Source organism: Martes martes (assembly GCF_963455335.1).
Source record: "Martes martes genome assembly, chromosome: 8".
NCBI classification, from domain to species: domain Eukaryota; kingdom Metazoa; phylum Chordata; class Mammalia; order Carnivora; family Mustelidae; genus Martes; species Martes martes.
The window spans coordinates 126601170-126625408 of NC_137895.1; the positions used below are offsets into that span (position 1 = coordinate 126601170).

Consider the following 24239-nt stretch of genomic DNA (forward strand, 5'->3'; position numbering starts at 1 on the left):
TTCAGCAGTTGGCTGTTTAGTAACACGTAAATCAGCCTCCTTGGGAGGCTCATTCTGTGTCTGAGATTAAAGCAACCGGAGACCGGGCGTTCAGCGCCTGCTGCTGATCCTGTGTGAAATGCTTTCCCTCCCCGGGCTGCGGAATCTGGGCGGTCTGCAGCGGTGCAAACAGGCGGTCTGGGTCCCGGGTCGGGAAGCCCATCACCTGTTGGGGCCTCGGGCGCGCGCGGCGCAGGGCGGGACCGGGGCAGGGGCAGGGGCAGGGGCAGCGGGCGGCTCGGAGAGCGCAGCCTCCCCCCTCCTTCCTCCGGGACCGTCCGGCGGGCGGGCGGACGCGGGGACGCAGGCACGGAGGGACGGGGGCGGCCCGACGCTGGAATGCAGTTTTCTCGGGCGAGAGAGACTTTGCACCGGAGTGGAGAATAGTTCGGGGTGGGGTTTCGCACGGTCCCCTCCCCGCCCCCCCGCCCCGGGCCCCCTTCCAGGCGCTTTCTGGGAGCTTGCAGAACTGCGCTCGGAAGTTTCAAGAGCGGCGAGCAGCTCGTGCCGCGGGCGGAGGGACAATGGAAGAAAATGAAAGCCCGAAATGCGAGCCGTGCCTTCCTTACTCAGCAGACGGCGGGCAGAAGCGGGGTAAGTAACAGACTCATTCAAAGATGGAGTTAGGGTTCCGCGCGCTCCTCGCCGCTGGCTGCTTTTTATAACCCGAGACGCGGCGCATGGCGGGGAGAAGGCGCGTGTCTTGGGCTGGCGTGCGTTTTGGGAAGTGCGTGGAGAGCTGTGATTTCTCGGGTCCGACTTCGGCTCTGGCAGGCTTTTCCTAAACAGCCAGAGAAGTGGCGTGGGGATGCCGCGTTGGTAGCCCCGTGAGCAGTCAGTATGTGTTGTATCTCTAGGCGGTGACAAAATATATCGCTAAAAGCAGCTTTTTCATACTCGCTGCTCCCAGCCGTGGGAGAAAGGAGCTGTTTCTGGGCAGCTGTCTCTGCGAAGGCAGCGTTTCCATTCATTGATTGGGGGAATCCCATGAGGCAAAGGCATGCTGGGTTGCACGTTTTGCAAAATTTGAGAGTTAAATTACAGAGTTTAGGGATGTTTTATTTTGCAGATCGGAACAGCAGGGAAGCACGGGTCCATCCGGATGATAGATGGGGCTGTGCGGAATCTTTGCATGCTTTAATTCAAAAGTTGGGAGTTGTTAGACGATTTGGGTAGATTTTCTCCAGGCAGTTTTCCTTTAATTGTGTTTGTGATAGACTTGTCTTTTCCGTAGGGAATTTCCAGAAGCTTATGTTGTTCCGAAGAAATTTCACTGTGGGGTTGGGTGGAGAAGGGACTTCTCTGCCCTCCAGTCAGTGACGTCTATGATGCCAGAGCCTATCATATGGTATCATATAGGCAGCTTGTTCGGAAACCCGCACAAGCCCGAAACCATCCCCGCCCACCCTACCCCAGGTTCATCTAGGGGCCAGTTAGGAACTAAGAGAAGCATTTGCGGGGCTGCAGTGCTCTGCGTGGGAGTAGGGATTATGCACAGGGGAAAAGGTGTGTGTGTTTTAAAAAGGCAAAAGGGAAGTAACAAATGACTCATCCGCGCACTGAAAATGCAAAACTAAGCTAGACTGAAGAAAATGGAATTACAAGACATAGAACCCCCCCCCCACCCTCCTCCGCCCCCAGCCCTCCTATCCTCCCATCCCCCCTTACTCCTGCGGGTGAAACTCAGGAAACATGAAGCTTCGTAAACCCGGGAGAATCCCCCATTTTACAGTTGTCAGTCTAGGTATCTGTGTTTGTGCTTCTAAAACAGAGCACTCTTCCTGGAGGGCGCCTGGTCGGTGGGGTCCGGTGGGAGATAAGGCTCCCTTCCCTCCCTTAACTGATAGGACAGGATCTTACCGGAGAGACTGAGTCTTCCGGCCTCTGTTAAAATGAATGACACAGACTCTAGAGGGGCAATTAGAATGGGACCAATTTAAGAAAAAACTTTCAAACAACCACGGCAATTCAAAGATGCGTCAGAGGCCAGAGATGGTTGGGCTGAGGGAGTGTGATCACTTTATTTACTTACTCATTCATTCAATGAATATTGAGCATCTGTTATGTAGTAGTTACTGTTTTAGCTGCTGGGGACCCAGCCCTGAACAAAGTAGTTGGAAAATACTTGCTTTCATTGAACTTATGTTCTAAGAGCCAAGTTTGGAGGAAAGGGAGTAGGAGAGAGAGAGAGACAATGAACAGATAAATGAAATATATAGCATGTTAGATGGCAGTGTTGCCAGATTCAGCAAATAAAAACACAGGATGCCCAGTTAAATTTGAATTTCAGATAAACAATGAAATTTTTTTTTGTATAAGTATATCCCATGCAATATTTGGAACATACTTATGCTAAAATTATTCCTTGTGTACCTGAAATTCAATTTTAACTGGGCATTTCATATTTTATCCAGCAACTCTATTAAATGGAAATCAAACAATAGGGAACCATAGGCAGGAAAAGAGAACAGGGAGTATGGAGAGAGGGTTATCAGGGAGAGCCTCACTGGTGTGTGTTTGAATAAACATCTGAAAGAGGCTAGGGAGGGAATAGGCAAGGACTTGTTGGAAGAACAGCAGGGACATGGGAGAAGGATGGGAGGAAAGAGGTTAAGAGGTAATCCCAGGCCAGATCACACAGGGCTATGAGATGATGGCAGAGATTTGAGGGTTTTTTTTTTTTTTTTTTTTTCCCAAAGAGGTAGAGAGCTGCTAGCAGGTCTGACTTGCCATATAAAAGGGAACTATTGGGTGCTGTACTGACAACCCAAGTGGGGGCAGGGGAAGGGCAGAGAGACCATACAGAAGCTTGGACCAGCAGGTAGTAGGACAGGTGGTGATAAGAAGACAGGTTCTAGATGTATATTAAAAGTAAAGCCAAAAGAATTTGCAGAGGGATTGGATGTAAGCTACAAGAGAAAAGGAGGAGTCCAAGATGATTTCAGAAATGTCTGTCCGCCTGGCTGGAGGGATGGAGTGGCCATTTACATAAATAGGAAAGAAAGCATTTGAGTGCAGCCGAGGAGAGGAAAGGGTGTTTCTGGCTTGGAAATAGAGGAGACCAGGAAGTCCCTTGGATAGGTGAGGAGGGAGATGTTTATCTCACATCTAAATGGGGATGCTGATTGCTGCGTGGATATTCTCCACTGGAATTGAGGAGAAAGGTCTGGGGCCTGTGGCAGACCCAATCCTGCTGGGATTGGGTCTGTGTGTGCAGGTCCCAGTGCGCTCTGGGGCACTTGAGCATTTAGAGAGATTGTAAGGGTGAGAAGTATTCAGGTTAGATGTGCCGGGTCCCACTGAGTTCTGTAAAGGAGGACGGCTTCTGTTCCAGGTGTGCGGTAAGCACGAGGACCGTACAGGGAGGCCAGGCTCACATCACCTGTAATACCCCATGCCCGCTCCTAGCCACGCCTAGCCACACCTGATGTTATTTGTTTCTGTATCTGTTTCACTGGATTACAGTGCGGAATACCAGGGCCGACCAGGTCTTCTTCATCCTTAACATTCCCTCTACCCAACACACCAGCCATGTAGAAAGCACTCAGTAAATATTTCTTGAACAAAAGGCTAATGATCCCATCCCAGGGCTTGGAGTTTACCCGTCAGTCTACTGTAGGTAAGGATCCCCTGGGTGATCGTGTAACTTACTATCTAGACCGAGACACTTTTGAAAGTGAAACGGCACCCTATAAATAATTTTGCTGGAATGGCAGTTGTAACGCACAACTGTTTAGGCAAACCGGGGCATACGGTGGCCTCAGGAATAGCTCTCATCAACGAGGCTTCCGTGGCTGGATAAGCAGCCTGCTTAGGTCGACAGCAGTGTGAGTCTGTACCTCGAGGTGCACCGTACCGAAGGCACTCGGTAGGTATCGGCTGAATTGCCGTCTAAAAACTGACGCTCCCTTTGAAAGCCATGGGGTCCTCAGGGCGATTCTGGGATGTTCCCTGGGATGTGTCAGCCCCCAGCAGCCCCGAGGTGTCTGCTTTTCCTCCGGCCCCTAAGCTCTTGAAACCCCTGGGCAGGTGAAGTGTTACCGTCCACCTGCTTGCCTCCCCCAACCCCTGATTCACCAGTGTTTCAAGATAGTGTTTGCTTTGGGGGGTGGTAATCATTTTGCAATATATAAGTGCATCAAAGCAGCACACTGTATACCTTAAACTTGCAAAAAAAAAAAAAAAAAAGCATTGGCAGTCCCCACTGCCAATTGGGGAGTCCCCGATACTCAAGTCTTTGCTCAGAACTCTAAAACTGCCCCATCGGTCTCTGCCCCTTACCTGTTTCATCCTTCTGAACACTTACTACAAATTATTTGTTCATTGTCTGCGTCCCTGTTTGTAATGTGGATCCGCTGTGAGGCAAGGGGATTATCTCTACCTTGATCACAACTTCACTGCGTTTCCTAAGTCCTTTTAGTCTACAGAGCAGACACTCAAGACATATTTTCGAGAATGAATGAATGAATGAATCATCCGACCAGCAGTTGAGATGAGAATAGTTTTCTGGGGAGCAGAGGGACAGTTCCTCTTTTGTCTGAAAATCCGTACCAGAAACCTTCTCTGTCACTTACTTAATTTTTCAGGATTTTTAGGTGAATAATTATCATGGTCTGATTTCAGCTGCAGTTTCTGTGCCAAGTCGTGTACGGGGGTGATCTATGGGATGGTAACAAGAGAACTGGCCAACCGAGGAACCCTGTGGGCCCCCAGCAGAATATGTAATCTGTATTAGTCAACTAGACTAATTGTAACAACCCTGAAATCTGTGTGGTTTAGCACAGTCAATTTTAATTTTTTGAACACAGTGGAATGCGACATTGCTAGCCAGGTGGATCTCCTGGGCGCCCAGCTTTAGGCTGACTCTGGGACCCCATTCCCCAAGGGTTTGGCATTTTCCACTGGAGCCGTTGCATTCAACCAGCCAAAGAAGAAAGAGAACGAGCAAGGACGATTATTCCGGAAGCCTGGGGGCGGGGACTAAAGGTGTCTCACCTCACTTGCCTCGACTAGAGGAATTATTAGTCCAAGACCCCAGCTAGATGAAGGGTCCTGGAAAATGCAGTCTTTCTGTGTGTGTGTGCAGCAGGAGGCCACTGTGGTGTGAAGACACAGACGGACAGAATACTGTCGCTGCCACGGGGCTGGGACAGACAAACAGACAAAACGGCAGTTTCTCATGATGTTTCTACGGCCAGAGAGGGACGTGGCACACTTTTATAGAGATAGCTACCAGGAGCCACTGTAAAGAAGTGAGGGGCTCCTTCTCAGAGAGGCCGTGGCTTACCTAGTCTTCGCTCAGGAGTAAAAATCGCAGGGAAGTGTGGTTGCTGGCGCTCGGGGAGAAAGCGGGCGTGGACTGTCCCAGCGATGCAGGGGCCCAGACCCCTTGCTGTAAGTCAGGGGACCTGGCTGAAGCCATCCGAGCCGTGGCCCAGGGGGCCCCTTGGCCTCCGCCCTGCGGGATAACTTGCTGCATCTCCGCCCTTTGAAACTCTCAGGTGCTTCCACCGCCTTCCGCACCCCTACTTCTGCTCCAGGGAGGGTTGGAGGGGCTGTTCTCTGCCCCAGGCTCCCGTTGTGCTCTCTGCCCTGCTCCCAGCAGACACAAAGGACTCGCCCTGGGCTGGGCAGAGGCTGGGAGCGGCAGGAAGGGGAAACTGAAAGTGGGTCTTCATGCTCCAGCCCCGTTCTTTGTTTGACACGGATTCCCAGAATAGTGAGCCGTGGGACACACCCATCCTTAAATATTAGCACCCAAGCGCATTCCAGGCAAGAAATAGAACTTTATTTCTGTGTTGATGGCTTTGTGGATAATGAAGAACTGGCCCGCACTCGGATCCCTGACTCCACAGCTGTGGAACTAGGACTCAGTGTCCTTTGCCCGGTCCCCTCTCGTTTGTTTCTGTCCCTGCTTAGGAGTTGGGGCTCCTCAGCCGAGAGACCACATTCTCCCCCAAAAGACTGGAATGGTGGAATTGTCACCTCTCCTTCCGGCGCGGAAGTCGGCAGCGCCCAGGAGCGGAGCCTCCCTGGGGAGAAGGCTCGGGTGATGGGGACGCGTGTTCAGGGTGGCTTTGATCGTGGTGTTGGGTTGTTGTTCGCAGTGCCTGGGAGGACGGAGCAGGTGCCTGGTGGTGGGATGGGAAACAGGTGGGGCCATAAGCTGAGGGAGGTAGAGGGCAAGAAGGTAAGACATGGGGAGGAGTGAGCCCCACTGGCTCCTGGATGTCTGCCAGGGGACTGTGCCCCGGGCCAGTGGTGCATTAGTCATCGGTGCTGTTCGCTGCTTTCCACCAATTCACGTTAAACCTCGTTAAGCAAATGGAGACATTTTAGAAGAATCCACCAGAGAGAGAGAGAGAAAAAAAAAAGGTAAAGTACCATAAGATCGACAGGACCTTGCAGTGCAAAGTGTTAGGGAAAAAATAGGGGTTTAGAGTGTCAGCAAGTCGGAGCTGCCCAAAGGTGAATGGTGACAGAGAAGATGGACCCTGAACGCCGCCCCTCCCTCCCTGTTCCTTTCCCAGTTTATCTGAAGGAAGAAAGCGGAAAACTCTTTTCACTCTCCACGGGGCTACTGTTCTGGCTGCCTTGACCTATTCTGAGGAGCCTTGGATGAAACAGCGTAGTTCTTGGGAGTCTGTGTGGCGGAGCGAGGCGGAATGGAACTTTCTGCCCCTGTTGGTGGCAGAAAGCTCCTGAACGTTTATCTGCGTGCGTGTCTGTGTGTGCCCCCACGTGAGGAAGTCACCTTTCCAGAGATCCAGTCCTGCTCATTAATCTAGCTGTCCTGGATAATTTTGAAAATATGTTAATGATGTCAAAAGTAATCGTAAAAATCTGTTTAAAAGTCAACAGTGTTATATCAAGTGTACAACAAGTTTTGGGCTAATATAAAACTCATGTGCACGCGTACGCACTCCAGAAGCTAAAGCTAAACCAGATTGCACACGTATTTACCAAGCTGACATATGGCATTTTCTGCATCTAGCTTCACTCAGCGGATCCTGTTCCTTCTGTTTTATTCAAGAAGACACCACAAAGAAGGTAGCCGTCATGTGAGTCCACATCATGAGAAGGCAACCTAAATAAATGATACAGTTCATCCCTCAATATCTTTTTAGGCAATAGTTCCATCTTCTTCCCCTTCTAAATTTACTGCTGAAATGCATGAAAAGTAGGAGAATTAACCATTTTGGCTATTCTCTTCCTCCCTTTCCTCATCGGTGTTGATGGAGATGCTATAATTAGCAATGTAATGAGAAGTGAAGAGTAAACAAGAAGAATTATTCCCAGAACACTCTTCTAGGGATGGAAAAGCAGAGTAGGAAAGCCAGCCTGAGTTTACAATGTTTTCTATGCCTAACCAAAGGGTGTTGTACCTAAAGTTCTGTAGAGAGATGTTTCTAGACGGTGAGGTAGGGAACGTGTTGGTGGCGTTGCCTTTAGACGAGCTCGTTTATGCATAAACTGGACACTCTGGGTGTCTCTGGTGTAAATTCTTATTTCTCTGTCTGAGACTCCAATCTAGAACTTTCGAATATTAGATCTCTTTAGAGATCTAATAATTTAGATTTTCTGCACCTAACTTTTCAAGATCAATAGTTAACAAATGGAAACGTCTTAAAAAAATAGGTTAGAGTAGATTTTAAAGGATGTAGAGCTAGAAGACTCTGTGTATCTATTACCAGTCCACCATCCTCATTTTATCACAAAGACAGTGAGGCTGGAAGGGATCTAAGTCTAGCGTGAAAGGCAGAACTCCTGAGAACCCCCACTCAATGCTTTTTCCTGGGAATTCAGTGAACAGGGACACTCTGTTCAGCCTGCATCTGTGTAGGGTGTAAGAACTCTTCCTTACAAAGATAATTTGAATGTTTATAACATTCTCTTGCTGTTCGTGGGTTTTTGAGAAGTAATTGCCTTTTTCTTTCCAGTTAACTGGAATATGCAAACCCAACAACCCATTTGCCAACCATCGAGAATGAGTAGAGATTCCCTGTCCGCGTTCGGCAGGGGAAGCATTGTCATTGCCTGGCTCACTTGCTCCCTTCTAGTGGAAGTCAGCTTGTCCCTTAGAGGCCAGGTCAGAGGCAGGGTCAAGCCCAGGGGTCTAGGTTTAGGCCATCCACACGTATCATATCTCTTCCCTTCTCACTGTGTGTTTTAAAGTCCACTTCCCATAAAATGTGTCTAAGCTTTTACATTCCCTCCATTCTTACCTGATGATAATATTAGCCTAATAATATTCCATTTGTTTGCTTTATCCTAATTGGCGGGGGAGGCTGGATTTTGTAGGTGGTTCACCCATCAGTGATTATGATAGCTTTTTTTGGTCTTAGGGATGAAATGTGTCTCAGATTGTAGAAATGTAAAAGTCCTGTTACCAGCATGAAATTGTAATTAAAAATAAAGAAATAATCAGAACCACTGGAATTAACTTTTCTATAATTACAGATGAAGGTAAGGGGTAACCCAGTAGCCTGCAAACTAGTCTGACCACGTGTTCTTATTTTGAATAACCTCAGGGAAGAGTCAGAAATAGCCTACTTTTTTCTGCAACTTTTCCTTTTAGTGTGATTTTTTTTTTTGTCGTTCCTTTGATTGTTGATTTTATTCCCCCTTCTTGCCTTAAAAAAAGAAACAAAAAACAAAAACACCTGCTAGGTTACACTTAACATTAACAGCTGCCACAAACCCTCTTGGTGTTCTGTAAATGAGATATCTAGTGAGATCATTAATTGTGAACTGTACTTTGTTCTTTTTGTCTTTCAGAACAAGGAAAAAGCAGTCTACATGTAACGTCCTTAGAAGATGCAGAATGCCGCAGAACCAAGGAACGCCTCTCTAATGGAAACAGTCGTGTTTCAGTTTCCAGGTCGTCCCGCAACATCCCAAGGAGACACACTCTAGGTGGGCCCCGAAGTTCCAAAGAAATCCTGGGAATGCAAACATCTGAGATGGACAGGAAGAGAGAAGCTTTCCTGGAACATCTGAAGCAGAAATACCCCCATCATGCCACCGCGATCATGGGCCACCAAGAGAGACTGAGAGACCAGGTAGGAGCATGGCACCATTTTGCTGTGCACAGCTCATTCTGAAATGAACACGAGGGAAAGCGAAGTGACCAACAGTTCAGAGGGGGAAAAATAGTTGAGTGGATTGTGCCCACCGTTGGGTTGTTCCAGATCTCTTTTGGGCCTTGGGAGGAGAAGGCAGCCTGTAGTAAAAGGTTTGACCTGAAAGCTCAGTTCTCTTGAATGCCGGAGAGGAGAGACCCAGAGAGTCTGCGGTTCCCCCAAAAGGAGTGTCCTGGCGTTCAGCCACAAATACATCTGACATACAGGCAGTAAGGGGTATTACTCTCCTGAAGGAGGCCTAGGATCAATTACTGTGCACTCAGAAAGCACTTGAGTGCTTAGCACAGTGAATGAAGGAATGAATGAATGCATGAATGAGTATATGCATACATAAATACATTTTCGGGGTCAGGTGGAGCACAGAGGGATAGACTACGGTAAATGCCTTTTCCTTTGGAAACTGACATTAGGGTTCAGTTTCTGCTCCTTTTTTTTTTTTTTTTTTTCCTTTTAATCACAGATGTTTACCTTTTGCATTCTTGGCTTTCCACTGTCATCAGCTACCTGTTTTCTCAGGTTATCTTGACAGCTACGCAGATTACCACCCAACTGTGGCTTCGGATGTTTCTGTTTTTGTTTCTTGGCTGCGTGCAATGACTTCTTTAGCAGACAGTACAGTTTTGGGGTCGCAGGAGATGGGAGGCCTCCCGTGTAGCCCTCACAGTCATGTTATCAGATTGACCTTTGAGGATGTAGGACATGGTGAAGGAAGCAGAGCCCACTTGGCGATAGATGCGGTCAGGGAAGAGGGCGGGCTGTTACTGATTTCCACACTCCAGGTAGAGGGGCACGTTCGCTGTTTTAAGTAGAATGTCTTGCCAGTTAACTGGTAACAAGAGTAATGTGTAACTAACTCAGCTTTTGGTCGTCCGTGGAAATGGAAATTGGCATTGGCCTGAATAATTTGAACCTGTACTTCATCCTCTGTCTCATTTTATGCATTTAAATTCAACCTTCTCTTCTCTGAAATCTTTGTTAGAGTGCCTAAAATTATAAAATGAGCTTTATGGGCTGTATGTTGGCTTTTTGTTCACGTTGCCGAAAGGCGGCAGACCCAGAAGAGGAGAGAAGGACCAGGAATCCTGGTTGATGTACAGCAGATAAATTCTTCAGTAATTAAGAAAAGGGTGACTGTTTTCATTTCAAGTGCATATAGAAAATACACCCATTTTATGTATGTATGTGTTTATTTATTTATTTACTCACTTGACTTTTGTCCCACGGTTTTATAAGATGTAATTGACAGGTATAAAAATATCCCTATTTTTTAGTTGCTGGTAGGGTCAGTATCCATATAAGTAATGCATCATGTTTTTATGAGGCTCCATACTTTATCCAAAGTAGTTTAGATTGAGGAAACTCAAACTTAGAATAGTTACAAATACAGTTTTCTAAGGCAAAGTTGGAATTTGAATCTGGTTAAGTCTGAGTTCAGAACCCTTGTTGAGTCCACTGTTCTGTAAGTTGATCATTGCCTATAGAGCAGGTAGTATGGCAACAAACAAACAAACAAAACACTTCGTTTTCTAGGTTTTTGACTCATCTAATAATTAAATTGAAAGAAGACAGATTAACAGGAGAAAAGCAAATTAAAGTTTAATAATATGTATACTTCCTGTGTATACATGAGAGAGACCCAGGAAAACTGAGTAACTCCCCAAAATGGCCAAAGCCATCACCCGAAGTTCCATGTTCAACTAAAGACAAAAGCAGTTGTTGGAGGTGAGAGTCAGTTATGGGAGGTTACCAGGAAAAGCATAATAATCAAGGATAAAGTTGTTATGACCTAAAATAATTTAGATAGTGTGCCTGGCTCAAAAAAAGAGCTATTACTAGAGACTACTATTTCTCTGAAAGACCTATCTGTACAGCAGGCCAAACATCTAATTATCGAACATCTCTTCTTATTGTTCTGTGAATCACCCTCCTCTCCTTTGAAGCCCTAAGTCCCTTCCCCATTCCTTAGCTTAGGATGTCCTATAAGCCTCATGTTCTGGCCCTGCATGTTCTTGGGTCTCATATTCTCACGGGGTTCCTATATACACATAATTAACTTTGTTTTTCCCATGTTAATATGCCTTATATCAATTCACCAAGCCAAAAACTTGGAAGGGTAAAGGGAAATTTTTTCCTCCCCAACAGTCTGTACATGGGGTGTAAAGGACATGGTGAGGTTCTGTGTGTGCGCGTGCGTGTGTATGAGCGTGACTATAGGGACAGGGATGAAGGTAAAGGAGGTTAGGAAATTGATAGTGCATTGAATGAGGAGGGAAATGTATTTTTTTTAAGTTAGAAATATATTCATTTTGCTGAGAAATTGAGAAGTTAGTATGTCGAAATGGTCTATTTTCCACATTAAAAATATTTCAGTTATTAACCATTACTGTTATTCATGATCTCATAATGACTGCTACTGCTATGATGAGGCTTTGGCTAAAACTCTCACATGGGAAGCCTAAATATAACGTGAGGGGTTCATGGGATCAGATGGCTGGGAATAATGACTGTGGCTTAGCGGCCTCAACCTCTGATCTCCTATCGCCTACATCTCCGCCACAGGTGTCTTCTGACCGTGGCTGGTCAGCTGTCCCTTCACTGAGTAATTCAGGATGAATTCTTGGGTATTCCAAGCTGACCACTTAAAGGGGGAAAGACTCCGATGCAGGGATTTGTGTACGTGTTTTTTCCTTCCATTGTTGTTTCTCAGGTGAACCCTACTCAGCGTTGTGAACATCAGAGATAAGCTCAGGCAGTTCACAGTTTAGGAAATTCCTATGGACAGCACTTCTTCTTCTGGTTTTTCCATTCTTTTTCTCCTACTGTCTGTTTCCTCTTTCCTGTCCTCTTCTCCAGGACACCCTTTGTTCCTTCCTGACCTTCTTAAAGTGGATTATTCCAGGCTTCCTTTGCAGGAAGATCATATGACCAGCCATAAGGAGGAATTCAAATAAACAGGTCTGACCACTTACCTAATATTGAGGTTCTAAATACCGCATACTCTTCTCGTGGCTGTTTTCCTGGCTGCCTCCCAGAGAAGTGGCTTTAATGAAAACAGTGCCGCTGAGGGGAGTTTAAGAGTAAGATGGTAACCATGCTGTATCTAGCATCTTACATGAAATACCTGGGTATTAAGGGAATCCAGATTCCAATTCCTTGGGATTAAACCAAAGGAGAATTAGAGCATACCTTACATTTCAATCTCAGTTCAAACACTGGGAGATTCATGGTTGAAAACTTGTATTTGAGCCTTTGAAAATAAGTCAATCAAGAATTTTCTTGAGTCTGAATTACTGAAAAGAGGTTTCCTTAACTTTCTCCTACTGTCTCCTGAAAATGCAGATGACCATTAGTGCAGCATAATGCTTATCTGCATAGTAGTAGTCTTTTTTTTTTTTTTAAGATCATATTTATTTATTTGACACAGAGAGAGGGAGATCACAAGTAAGCAGAGTGGCAGGCGAGGTTGGGGGTGGGAAGCAGGCTCCCTGTTGAGCAGAAAGCCGGATGCAGGCCTTGATCCCAGGACCCTGAGATCGTGACCTAAGCCAAAGGCAGAGGCTTAACCCACTGAGCCACCCAGGCACCCTGCCTGGTAGTAGCTTTAATGGTACTGACCCCCTGACATACGTGTGTGGGGCAATCAGAGTATGAAGCCACATCACCTGGCAGCTCAGGGTTTGGCAATGAGGCCTGGCAGGGCTGGACTGAATTCAGCCTCCACCATGGGCTAATTGTATGATTGGAGCTAAAGACTTTGTCCTTTATCTTGCCAATATATATCCTTCTCTGCTCTAGTTCCCTCATTTGTCAAAGGACAATAACACCAGTATCACAGAGTACTGAAAAAGAAAGCCATGGTCCTCTTACTGTTTCAAAGGCAGCTCCCTGCATTACAATATTCTGGTTTATGGGATCCAAAAAAAGAGTCTCAGCAGCTCTTCTTTGCAAATTGGTATTCAAATTCATTTTACATTTTTACCAACCATGTTTGAATACCTGAAAATTGTTTTTATCCATTGTCAGAGCATAATTTTATTATCTTTCTGGAACGTATTTGTATGTTTCCGTCATTAAAAGCTTAAAATTTGGATTTCTTTCACTTACTCATACCATATAGATTTATTTGGCACCTGCCATGGTAAAAGCGTGATGAGATGTGGTCCCTGACATCACGTCAGTAAAAGAAATAAAGCATTTGTGTTCGGATACTGATCCTTCAAGATCCGGCCCAGATGTCACACCTTCTGAGTTGGTCACAACATCTTTTTTTTTTTTTTTTTAAGATTTTATTTATTTATTTGACAGAGATCACAAGTAGGCAGAGAGGAAGGCAGAGAGAGAGGAGGAAGCAGGCTCCCTGCTGAGCAGAGAGCCCGATGCGATGCGTGGCTCGATCCCAGGACCCTGGGATCATGACCTGAACGGAAGGCAGAGGCTTTAACCCACTGAGCCACCCAGGCGCCCCTGGTCACAACATCTTATAGTACCTATATTACACTATCTAGTAATGCCTTTATCATACTTCCCTTTGTGTTTCTCTTTCCCATATAGAGTATACTTATGGAGGGCAAGAACCTTGTTTTAGTTACCTTTGTAAAGTCAGCATTTAAGGGAATATGCAACCTAAATGAAGCCTCATCAGTTTTTGTTGAATGAAGGAGTGAGTTTGCCAATATATCTCTAATACAATTAGAATGTGATAGGATGGGGTGCCTGGGTGGCGCCACCCAGGCTCCCCATTTATATGTAGTCTTATAGCTAATGTCGTGGAACTTGAGGTGGAATGAGTAATACATTTTTTTTTTAATATTTCAGACTTTTTGTTAACATATAATGTATCATTTGTCCCAAGTAATACATTTTAACCTGAAAGTTTACTGTGTACTTCCATTTAATACAGTGAGTGAGAGAGACGTGAAGGTGTATTTTCCTTTTGATAAGACATTGTGGAGGGGTCAAATAAGGAGATAAGAACGTGAACAATAAAACTATCTGATAGTAAGGCCGGGAGGCCTTCCCTCAGGCCAGGGCTACATGCCGTCTCAGTGCCTCCTCATCACCCAGCCTCGCCTTTGTGCTTGTTTGCAAACAGCACTGGGGCTGTTTTCTCAGTGCCTGGTTCATTTGGCCCCACTTACCATTGTTTACCACAGTCCAGGGTGTCTGGTGCTGAAATGTGTGCCACCAATGGTGAAAATTAGGAAAAATTTTATAAATATATTTTTTATAAATATTTTTATAAGTATTTCCTTTATCAATAAGGAAAATATTTATCAGTCTCTTTATTCATAAATACCCCAGGTTCTGGTTCATACTACTTTTTTTTAATGATTTCTAAGAAAACTTTATTTATTAGTGAAGAGTTGTTCTATGGAATTTGGAACTGTAGGCTTCGGGTCAGACTCAACATTATCTGTTCTTTTGACTGACATCTCCTTTTCAGAAGGAATATCCTTGATTTTAATCAAGAATCATAGAACATTACCCAGTTAAAGACAGGGAGCGAGGGAAGTCTTAACTGCATTTGAATCAGAACAGCAGGTCTTAAGAATCAAACACTCCCTCAAGTTGGTAGAATAAAGGTATTCTTACTCCTGTTCCCTCAAAAGTCACTGAAAAAAAGTTAAGGTTATTAACAGTGGGAAGAGAGAGGGAAACGTTCTCCATCTTGAATGAAGCAAGGAAATGATCAGGACCGTGGACTGGCTTTGGGAGAATAGGGAATGTCTTCGTGGAGACCCAGTGTACACAGACCGTAGAAAGTGAAAGTGGAGTTGATGGAAGGAAGTTTGCTGCCAACAGTTTGCATGTCCTTGACCTCACCTTCCGCAGGTGAAGCTTTCCAGATGGAAAACAGGGTCAGTAGGAGAGAGGAGACAATGATTACCAGATCACAACACATCCGGTCACAGAAGGAACAGAAGTTAAAGGGCTTTTCTGGGGGACCTGGGGGGCTCAGTTGTATGTGGCCGACCCTCGGTTTTGGCTCAGGTCGTGATCTCGGGGTTGTGAGGTCAAGTCCCGCGTCGATCTGAGTACTCATCAGGGAGTCTGCTTGAGACTCTCTCTCTCTGCCCCTCCTTCTCTCTAAAAATTAATAAATAATTCTTTAAAAAAATAAAATAAAAGGCTTTGCTGTGTGCCCCACAGACACTGAATGCCACAAACTGAAGCGTGAGAGTGACACACTTTTAGCGCAAAACAAGTAACGTTTTGTGGAGAGGGCACTTGATGTCACAGACCAGAGGTGAGGGTGTGACCTGCCCCTGCTGACTCCTCCCTCCTACACACTAGTTTTCAGTAGCCAGCCAGCCCCGTTCAAATGGGAATTCTAATATGAAAGAAGCCAATAAGAAATGTGTACCTTTAAACTGATATGTTAGTCAGGATGGTCGTGATTATGCTGCACAACAAATAAGCCCCACGGGAGTTTTTGAGCTATGACACCAAAATGTTTCATTTCTCATGTATGCAGAGCTGGTTGTTTGGGCAAGTCTCTGGAGAAGCTATCCTTACGATGACTTAGTGATTCGGGCTCCTTCCATCACGTGATGATGCTGTCTTATGACACAGATTCCAAGTCTCCACGGCATAGGGGAGAGCGCTAACGGTTCAGCACAAACTCTTAAATATGTTGGCTCATTTGTCACTGTCCTTTATTGTAGCATCTTGGTTCTACAGGGATGTTTGACTTACCTAGATTTTTGAAATTGCCCCATTTTCTTACATCAGCCTTCCCAAATGGCTTTATCTGCGCATAGTACATCTGGACCTAACACGTTATACTTCTCTGTACAACAGCATCAGTCACATTTATAGCTCATGTAAATATATTAACGCATATTTACACCTATATGTAGTGGCATTTTTTGACTTACTTTGGATGAACTTCTTCATACTATGGCAGAGTCCTAATCACACTGGATTACTCCTCATGCAGGAGATCTCGGGGTATCAGGGATACCTTGGGGAACTGATGTAGTCCCTCTGCCATGATGAAAACTCCAAATTATTCAGATCTTATTCTTTTTTTTTTTTTTTGGAGATTTTATTTTTAAGTCATCTCTGCACCCGGTCCACACATGGGGCTCAAATTCACAACCCTGAAATCAAGAGTCACATGTTCTACCAACTAAGCCAGCCAGGCACCCCAATCAGATTTTTTTTCTATCAGATATGTTCTAACCCAATCACCCTATGTAAGTGAAGTGTTCAAAATTCCCAAATATGCATCTACGTCCATGGATATGTGTGTCGGGGAAGCCTAAAAGTGAGGGGAATTGGAACTAAAGGTTCGCCAAGATCATAGACCCTTGTTAGTGGAAGCCTTTGGCCATAGTCAATGTGTGGATAAAAGGCTAAAGTTGTAAAGGGGCAAGTTTTAACAATTATACATGTTTTGTAAATACATGAATACATACATGAAAGGTTTATAGATTATACTAAAGTAGTAGACCTAGATAAGGCATTCCCCTTTACAGTTACTAATTTCTTCTGATCCAAAAAGGAAAATGGTGGGAGAAGAGCCATGTATAGTAACAAAAACCAGTTGGCTGTGTGAACCAATGACGGAGTATGCGTTTACAGACCAATTTCTTGCCTAAACCTTAAGGGAAAAGGAAACAATTTCTTGGCAGTTAAGAAATCTGATAAAATGTATATGCAGGAAGTGCTCAGATCAAGCCACAGTAGGATGGGGGCAGAAATGCCCTTACGCAGATGGCCATGCACGTGGAGAATGTTAGCTAGATGTTCAGCATTTCTTTAGCACAGTTTTCTCAAGCACTATTTATAGTGGTGAAAAGTGGGAAAGGCTGCAAGGAGGACATATTATTGGCATCAGCTAAGACTGTGACACTATTGCTCTTTGCACATACTGGCATATTTTGTCCTCCCAACAAGGCTGGGGGGCAGGTGATATTAACCCTCCTCAACCGAATGGGAAACTGAGGCACCGTGTAATTAGCTCTTATTCAAGGTGACACGGCAAGCCAGTGTGGCAGCATCGGGATTTAAATCCTGTTATCTGGGTGTGGGGGGGGTCTTGCCTCTTACCTCCAGATTACACGATCTCTCTGATGAATGGCAAAACCAAAGGACATCTATCTAAAATGTTGAGGAAAACGGGGAAGGACTAGAACAGGGGGACGTGTTTGGCCCAGTGGCAAGAAGTCTGACATTTGGTGGGGATCCTAGAACGGCTGAAATGCCCGCCTCCTACTTAGATTGGCCTTCAGTAATTCCGGGAAGAAAAGGAAGTCGGCACGGAAGAAGCAGTGAGATCAGTAGTGGTAAGTATCTATGCCAGGTAAATGTTGAGATGTTACTCCTGCTAGGGCCACACCCCCAAGTGGAAGGATCGTGGTGTCGTAACGAAATTACAAATTGCCTTTAGAGAATTTATATTAGCGTATCTGTGATTGTGTGTTTAACGGAACGTGAGAGCCTTTGAATAAAAACCACGATAAGATTTGAAAGAATCAGGATAAAAACAATGGTCGTTAGAAGTTCCAAACCTTCCCTATGTCTAAGAGAAGTCAGAATGGGATCAGAAACAATAGTCATCTAAATTTGGGCGTGATGAAAAACAATGGGGAAAAAATAAGCAGAGAGAACAGTCTAATACTTAACAGATGATGTTACTCGAGGGACCAGATGAAGGAGCCCGCTGGAAATGTTTCCCAGCGGTCTGATTATTTTGAATTGTGTCTTAAAGGGGAGGGAAGTGCATTTCTAAGAATTTGGAATATTACATAGTAGGACATCTTGTGGTGGTGGTTGGTGGGGGAGAGAGCTCAGTGATCAAAAAGACTAAATTCAAGGGGCTGCAATTTTACTTGCAAAATTGACTTGAAGTTGACATTAATCATAGAGGATACAGAAAAAGAGAAAAAGAATCCTAAATGGGGATTATTCATAACACATGGCTTTTGATCCATGTTTAATTGGGTGCTACCAACCTCTACGTTAGCTTTCATTTTAATTAGTGTTGTGGGAGAGCAGGAGAACAGTGCTATATTAAGGGGAGCTCTGAAAAAAAAAATCAAAATAAGATTCTGCTGGAAAACCTGCTAAGGCGTGTCTGGGAGTAGGTGGATGGCAAAGGAGAGTCAGAAACCAAAGTGACGCTATGTGGTGGCAGGAGATGTCTGCATCAGACCAGCCGAGAGAAAATTGCCCCCGACTGGATAAAAATTTTCAGGATTGAGGCATCCAGAAAAGACCAGTGTGATTCTGTCCAGAACATTGATGCAGAACTCATATTGCAAGTGTCTAAATTGTCCTTCCCGCTTGTCACGATTCAAGCGTGTGTCTTGGCCATTACCCATTCTTCCTGCAGGTGTTTTCTTGGATTAACTCAATCTGATGGTGATTTATCGTCAACCTACACCGTGAGCTTGACATCAGGCAGTATGTGTAGAATGCCCTTGGCCTGCCAAGGATGCATCTGTTTAGTGGGAAGAGTACCAACTTTGGGGTCCTATATAACTGAGTTTTTTATATGCCGGGACAGTCTTAGTTGTGGAATGTAGGTGAATCATCTGTTTTCCTGGGGCTTTTTGGTAACCGCAGAAATGAGACCGACAGTACTATTGTGGTGAGGGTTACATGAGATGCTCCATTCTATCAAATAGAGAGCACGTGAGAGATGCCTGTCAAAACCCTTCTCATTCAGGAGAACCTCATCACTGAGAAGTGAGGGCCGTCCACATTAGGGCAGCATGAAACAGTGTCCGTTCTAACTGGCAGTGATCTAGAATACGCTCTGGGAAATCCGAGGTCCCCCGGCTATTAGTAGCTGGTTGGGGAATGGAAAGAAAGTTTCTAATTTGGGGATATTTTTGGTTAATCAAAGTTAAATGAATTTCTGTACTGTAGGGCCTGATCAGATCTTTTAATATGTTAAAAGACTTTGTAAATCTCACTTGGAGATTTGGGAGCAGGTAGAATGAAAAGTACCATGTTTCCCAAGCCTATTTGACCACAGAATTATTTTTCTGGGGTCCCTTCTTTTGTGAGACACACTAGGAAATGGCAGTATATACCTTAGAACCTTACTGGAATTCAGAAGCGTCTGGGTGGCTCCCTTGGTTAAGCGCCTGTGTTTGGCTCCTGTCATCACCCCAGGGTCCTGGGACTCGAACCCCGCATCGAGCTCTCTACTCAGTGAGGAGGCCGCTTTTCCCTCTCCCTTTGCCCCTCCCCACCCTCCGCTTGAGCTTTCACTTTCTCTCTCTCAAAACAAATAAAATCTTGGGGCGCCTGGATGGCTCAGTGGGTTAAGCTTCTGCCTTCAGCTCAGGTCATGATCTCAGGGTCCTGGGATGGAGCCCTGCATGGGGCTTCTCTGCTCAGCAGGGAGCCTGCTCCCCGCATCCCCTTCTGCCTGCTGCTCTGCCTACTTCTGATCTCACTCTGTCAAATTAATAAATAAAATTAAAAAAAAAAAAGAAAAAAGAAATAAAATCTTAAAAAAATAAAAGAAGTAGCAGCAGCAGCTTGCCAGAGCCCAGAGCACTGGGAGAGCAGAGAGGGAAGATCTCACATGGAGATCGAAATTCAGATGGTGTCTCTTGGAATGACAGAGGTCTTCCGGAGGCTCCTGGAGACTTGTCTGATGATCTGTTTCCCCAATGCCCAGGGCGCAGTAGGTGCTCAGCGAGACTGTTGATGGGTTATGATTTGAATGCATGGAATGAAGCCATGGGTGGCTGGTGATGGAGGAGGGTGGACAGGCACGTGGAGACAAGGAAAGGGTCCCTTGTGAGTCAGTGTGTAGGCCAGGGGAAGCGAGCTGGCCGTGTCGTTCGGAGGAGGGGGACGTCAGTGACGTCAGGTAGAGGAAGGCTAGCTTGTGTGGGACCTTGAAAGTCCGCAGAAAGCTTGGACTGGCAGACGCAGAGCCGCCTTGAGCCTCGAGCTCGGAAGCGGAATAAAAGCAAAGTTCCAGGGCAGCTGCTCGGGGTTATGTCGGAGGGACCTCGAAGAGGAGCCTGAGTCCCAGCCTGGAAGTGGTTGCAGTGGCCAAGAAAGCGCCTTCGGGAATGGAGCTCAGCCAGCACTGAAGGATTGAATGAGGGAAGAAGAATGGAAGTGAGGGGTGGGCGCCTGGCTGGCCCAGTGGGTTAAGCGTCTGCCTTTGGCTTGGGTCATGATCCCAGGGTCCTGGGATCCAGGCCTACGTTGGGCTCTCTGCTCAGCAGGGAGCCTGCTTCTCCCTCTCCCTGTGCCACTCCCCTGCTTTTGCTCTCTCTCTCTCTCTCTGGCAAATAAATAAGTAAATAAAATCTTTAAAACAAGAAGAAGAAGAATGGGGATGACTTGGTGTCTGGAGCGGGACAGAGGGACGGAGGGCTGCGGCTGGGGTCGTGGGAAAGACGAGGATGCCCAGTGAGCACGCCACGAACTCACTCAGTTCCTACCCGCACCCGGGCCCTGAGCAAGTCTAAGCTCTCTGTGTCGTCTTTCCGTCTGTGCGGAACCACTGAAAGATTTCCCTGGACTACCACGGCAGCACATGAGTCGTCGTCGCAAGAGGAACGGATGGAAAAGGCCCCGCCGTGTTAATGGTTGGGGTCAGCTGTTAGGGATAGAGCTAGGAGGGAGAAAAATCTGGCCTGGAGCTCTGTGGGTTTTTCAACAAGTTTCTGTAGGGTCTTTTTGAAATGCTCTCAGACTTCAGCACCAATGTCCTTTCGCATTCCCCTGTCGGCATCTTGGTTTTGTCAGGCCTGTCCTTCTCTGTTCCTTCCCTTCGCCGGAGTCGAGGTGTTCGCTGCAGCCCCTGTGCAGGTGCGGAGGTGGACTGTGAACAGTGGGTCAAGTTCACGCCTGAAACTTCGAACCAAGGCATTGATTTTGACAGCGCGGGGACAGATGCAGCTTGCTGTTATGTCCTGCTTGCCCCCCAAAAGTATTTTGGGTTAATGGAATGTGCGAGGACTTTTGTCCATGAGTGCTTCCTGAGGTCCCAGCTGGGACAGTCACCGATCTTACTCAGACATCACCAGAATGCTGAAGGGAGAGGAGCAGGTGGATGTGGTGGGGCGGGCATGGCTTTGTACGGGAGACACAGATGGGCTGTACGCTTCACTCTGTGCCTTCCCCCCCTTATTCTGTTGCTTCTTCCTTTCCTTTTCCTTTTTTTTTTTTTTTTTAAGATTTTATTTATTTGTCCGAGAGAGAAAGAGAGAGCACATGCACAGCCGGGCGGAGGAAGGAGCCCAATGCGGGACTCGATCCCAGAACCCTGGGATCATGATCTGAGCTGAAGGCACTGAGCCATCCAGGTGTCCCTTCTTTTTGTTTTTAAACATTTGAACTGAGCTGGAACATTCTCCCGTGTGAATGTGTGCTGAGTATTAAAAGTGTGAGGACAGGGAGCCTGGTTTTGATATTTACTGTAATATTCAGTGAACTGGGTTATATTTCTTCATCTTAATTTGATAGCAAGTATGTCTCTTCTTTACTAAATTCAATTCATGTTCAGTAAATTCTAAACAATTACTCAAGTTTCAGTCTTGACAAGCAGCTTTTGAAATGACAGGAGGTGCTCCAAGTAAAAATGAGTGTCAGACAACACTAAGAAAGTAGGAGATGACTGGAGCCCAAGGCTGGGGAGAAACACGTAATTATGGGAACTGGAAAGTCTGAAGTCTGTAGGGCCACGCCATCAGCCTGGAAATTCAGGGAAGAGTTGATGTTGCAGCCTTGAGTCCAAGATCTGCAGGCTAGAACCTCAGGCAGGGTTTTTATGTCACGGTCTTGAGGCAGATTATTTTTTTTCCCAGGGACTCTGAGTTTTTGTCTTAAGGCCTTCAACTGATTGAATGAGGCCCACCCGTGCACTCTGGTCAGAGTGTGCTGGCTCAGCGCCTGCTGATTTAAATGTTAGTGACATCTAAAAAATATGTTCACGCCAACATTCAGACAGATGGTTGACCAAACAGCTGGGTACCACGACCTAGCCAAGCTTACACATGAAATTAACCAACACCGTAGCCAAAGCTGACCAAAATGTAGATGGATGATTTCTAAAGCAAACAAGGGCTACAAACAAAAATAGAGCCAAAGGTCAAGCTTTAGGGAATTACCGCAGTTGGTCTTCATTGTTTAATTCAGAAATCAAAGTACCCTTATTCTTTTGGTGATGCCTCCAATCTGTGTTTGACTTGTGAAATGTGTATTGGATTTTTTTTTTATTGTTTGTCAGTTTTTCTTTTTTTTTTAAATTTTTTATTTCTTAAAGATTTTTTTATTCATTTATTGGACAGAGAGAGACGCAGCAAGAGAGAGGGAACACAAGCAGGGGGAGTGGGAGAGGGAGAAGCGGGCCTCCCACGGAGTGGGGAGCCTGACGCAGGGCTGGATCCCAGGACTTTGGGATCATGACCTGAGCCAAAGGCAGACACTTAAGAACTGAGTCACCCAGGCGCCCCTGTCAGTTTTTCTTTAGACCAGAGCTTTAGGCTGCAGATCCTTCTTGAGAGTCTGCTGTTTCATTAGCCTTATCTGCACGCTAGGGGTTTGTTTGTCCTGGGGTAGACGAGTTGTGGTCCATGACTCCCGCTCCGGGCAGTCCTCCACGCAGCCCGAAGCTAAATGAACCCACCTTGCTACGTGCTGCTGGGCCGACGGGCCACCCAATCTAGACCCCTCCAGCCCTCAGCCAGTGTATCTGGGAGGATCTGCAGAAGGTCTCTGTTTACTCCTTCCTGCCCAATATGGACCTTCAGGTTAGTCTACTAAAAAAAACCCCTCCTCTCAGCATGGCTTAGGTTAGTTAGGATTTTAAGATCCTAATTAACCATTAGGATACCACATTTTAGGGGCACCTGGGTGGCTCAGTGGTTTAAGCCTCTGCCTTTGGCTCAGGCATGATCTCAGGGTCCTGGGATCGAGCCCCACGTTGGGCTCTCTGCTCAGCAGGGAGCCTGCTTCCCTCTCTTTCTCTGCCTGCCTCTCTGCCTGCTTGTGATCTCTATCCATTAAATAAATAAATAAAATCTTAAAAAGAAAAGAAAAGGATACCACATTTTATTAAACCAGGATGACGGTGCCTAGCGGTTAGGCACATGTGTTTTGGATTCTGATCTTGGGTCCTGCCTGGATTAAAATGGACACTCCCACGTTTAGTAGGCTTGTAAACCTTCCTCAAATTACCCAAGTTTTTGAGGGTCCCTTTCTCCATTTATAAAATGGGGATAATCACCGTTTTTACATCATCTTTTGTCAGGAGATTTCAAAGAAGTAACAATTGCTTATTTTAATGGTAGAAGTACTGCTTTTTCTACCCAGAGAAGCATCCCTTTCCACATGACAACTTCTGACTCTTTGTTTTTTAAGAAACAAAAACTCGGGCCATAACCCAGCCTCTTCCACGTGCAATCTTATATTTTTCATGGCCTTTTTCAGCGAGCAGTTTCCACATCTATTATAAAAGCTTTCTTGAGACAGATTCAAGAGAAAGAATCTCATTTGCTGTCCAAACCAATTCTGGATACCTCTGATGTGGCTAAATTTAGAAACAGAGCAGCCCCTCTGCGGGCCTTTCCTGAGCTCTGACTGGGTTAGTGTGCTGCTGGGTTGCTGTCCGGCAAATCCCGCTGCTGTACCAGTCCCACTGGGCATTTTCCTCATTCGGGAACTGTAGGAAAAATCATTACTGGATTCGTCACCTCTAAGCAAGCCTTGGCATTTCAGCCCAGCCTGTGTTGTCTCCTTATTGCTGAGAGGACTGTGTTCCAAACTTTCCCCGCCCTGAATCTGTCAAGATCCTCCATCATCATGCTGGTTCCAGATTTTTCTGTCAGTGCTGACCTCTGCCTGCCTGCGGACCAGCGGGGAAATCAGCTTGCTTTCACATCTGAGTTATTTCTGTGGCCATCTTCATTTGCCTGACTCTCAGATTCCGACTGTTCTCACTCAGTCTCTTTTCTAAGCTTGAACTCAGTAAGTAAAAGCTGAGATATTGTAATTTCCTAAATAACCCAGAGGGAAGCTTGGGCATAATTTATAACCGCTCTGACTGCTGAAGCAACTTTCGCATGCTCCCCT

At 45.8% G+C, this 24239-nt stretch overlaps 1 protein-coding gene across 3 annotated transcripts in view; it reads left to right on the forward strand.

Moving 5' to 3' along the window:
* The first annotated feature begins 508 nt into the window (after window positions 1–508).
* Window positions 509–24239, forward strand: part of KIAA1217 — a 288781-nt gene continuing 265050 nt past the window's right edge. For all 3 annotated transcript variants that reach the window (XM_080810111.1, XM_080810112.1, XM_080810113.1), the window contains exons 1-2: window positions 509–633; window positions 8818–9101. In XM_080810111.1, the coding sequence (XP_080666237.1) occupies window positions 564–633; window positions 8818–9101 (354 nt within the window). In that variant the 5' untranslated portion in view covers window positions 509–563. The remainder of the gene's footprint in view (window positions 634–8817; window positions 9102–24239) is intronic.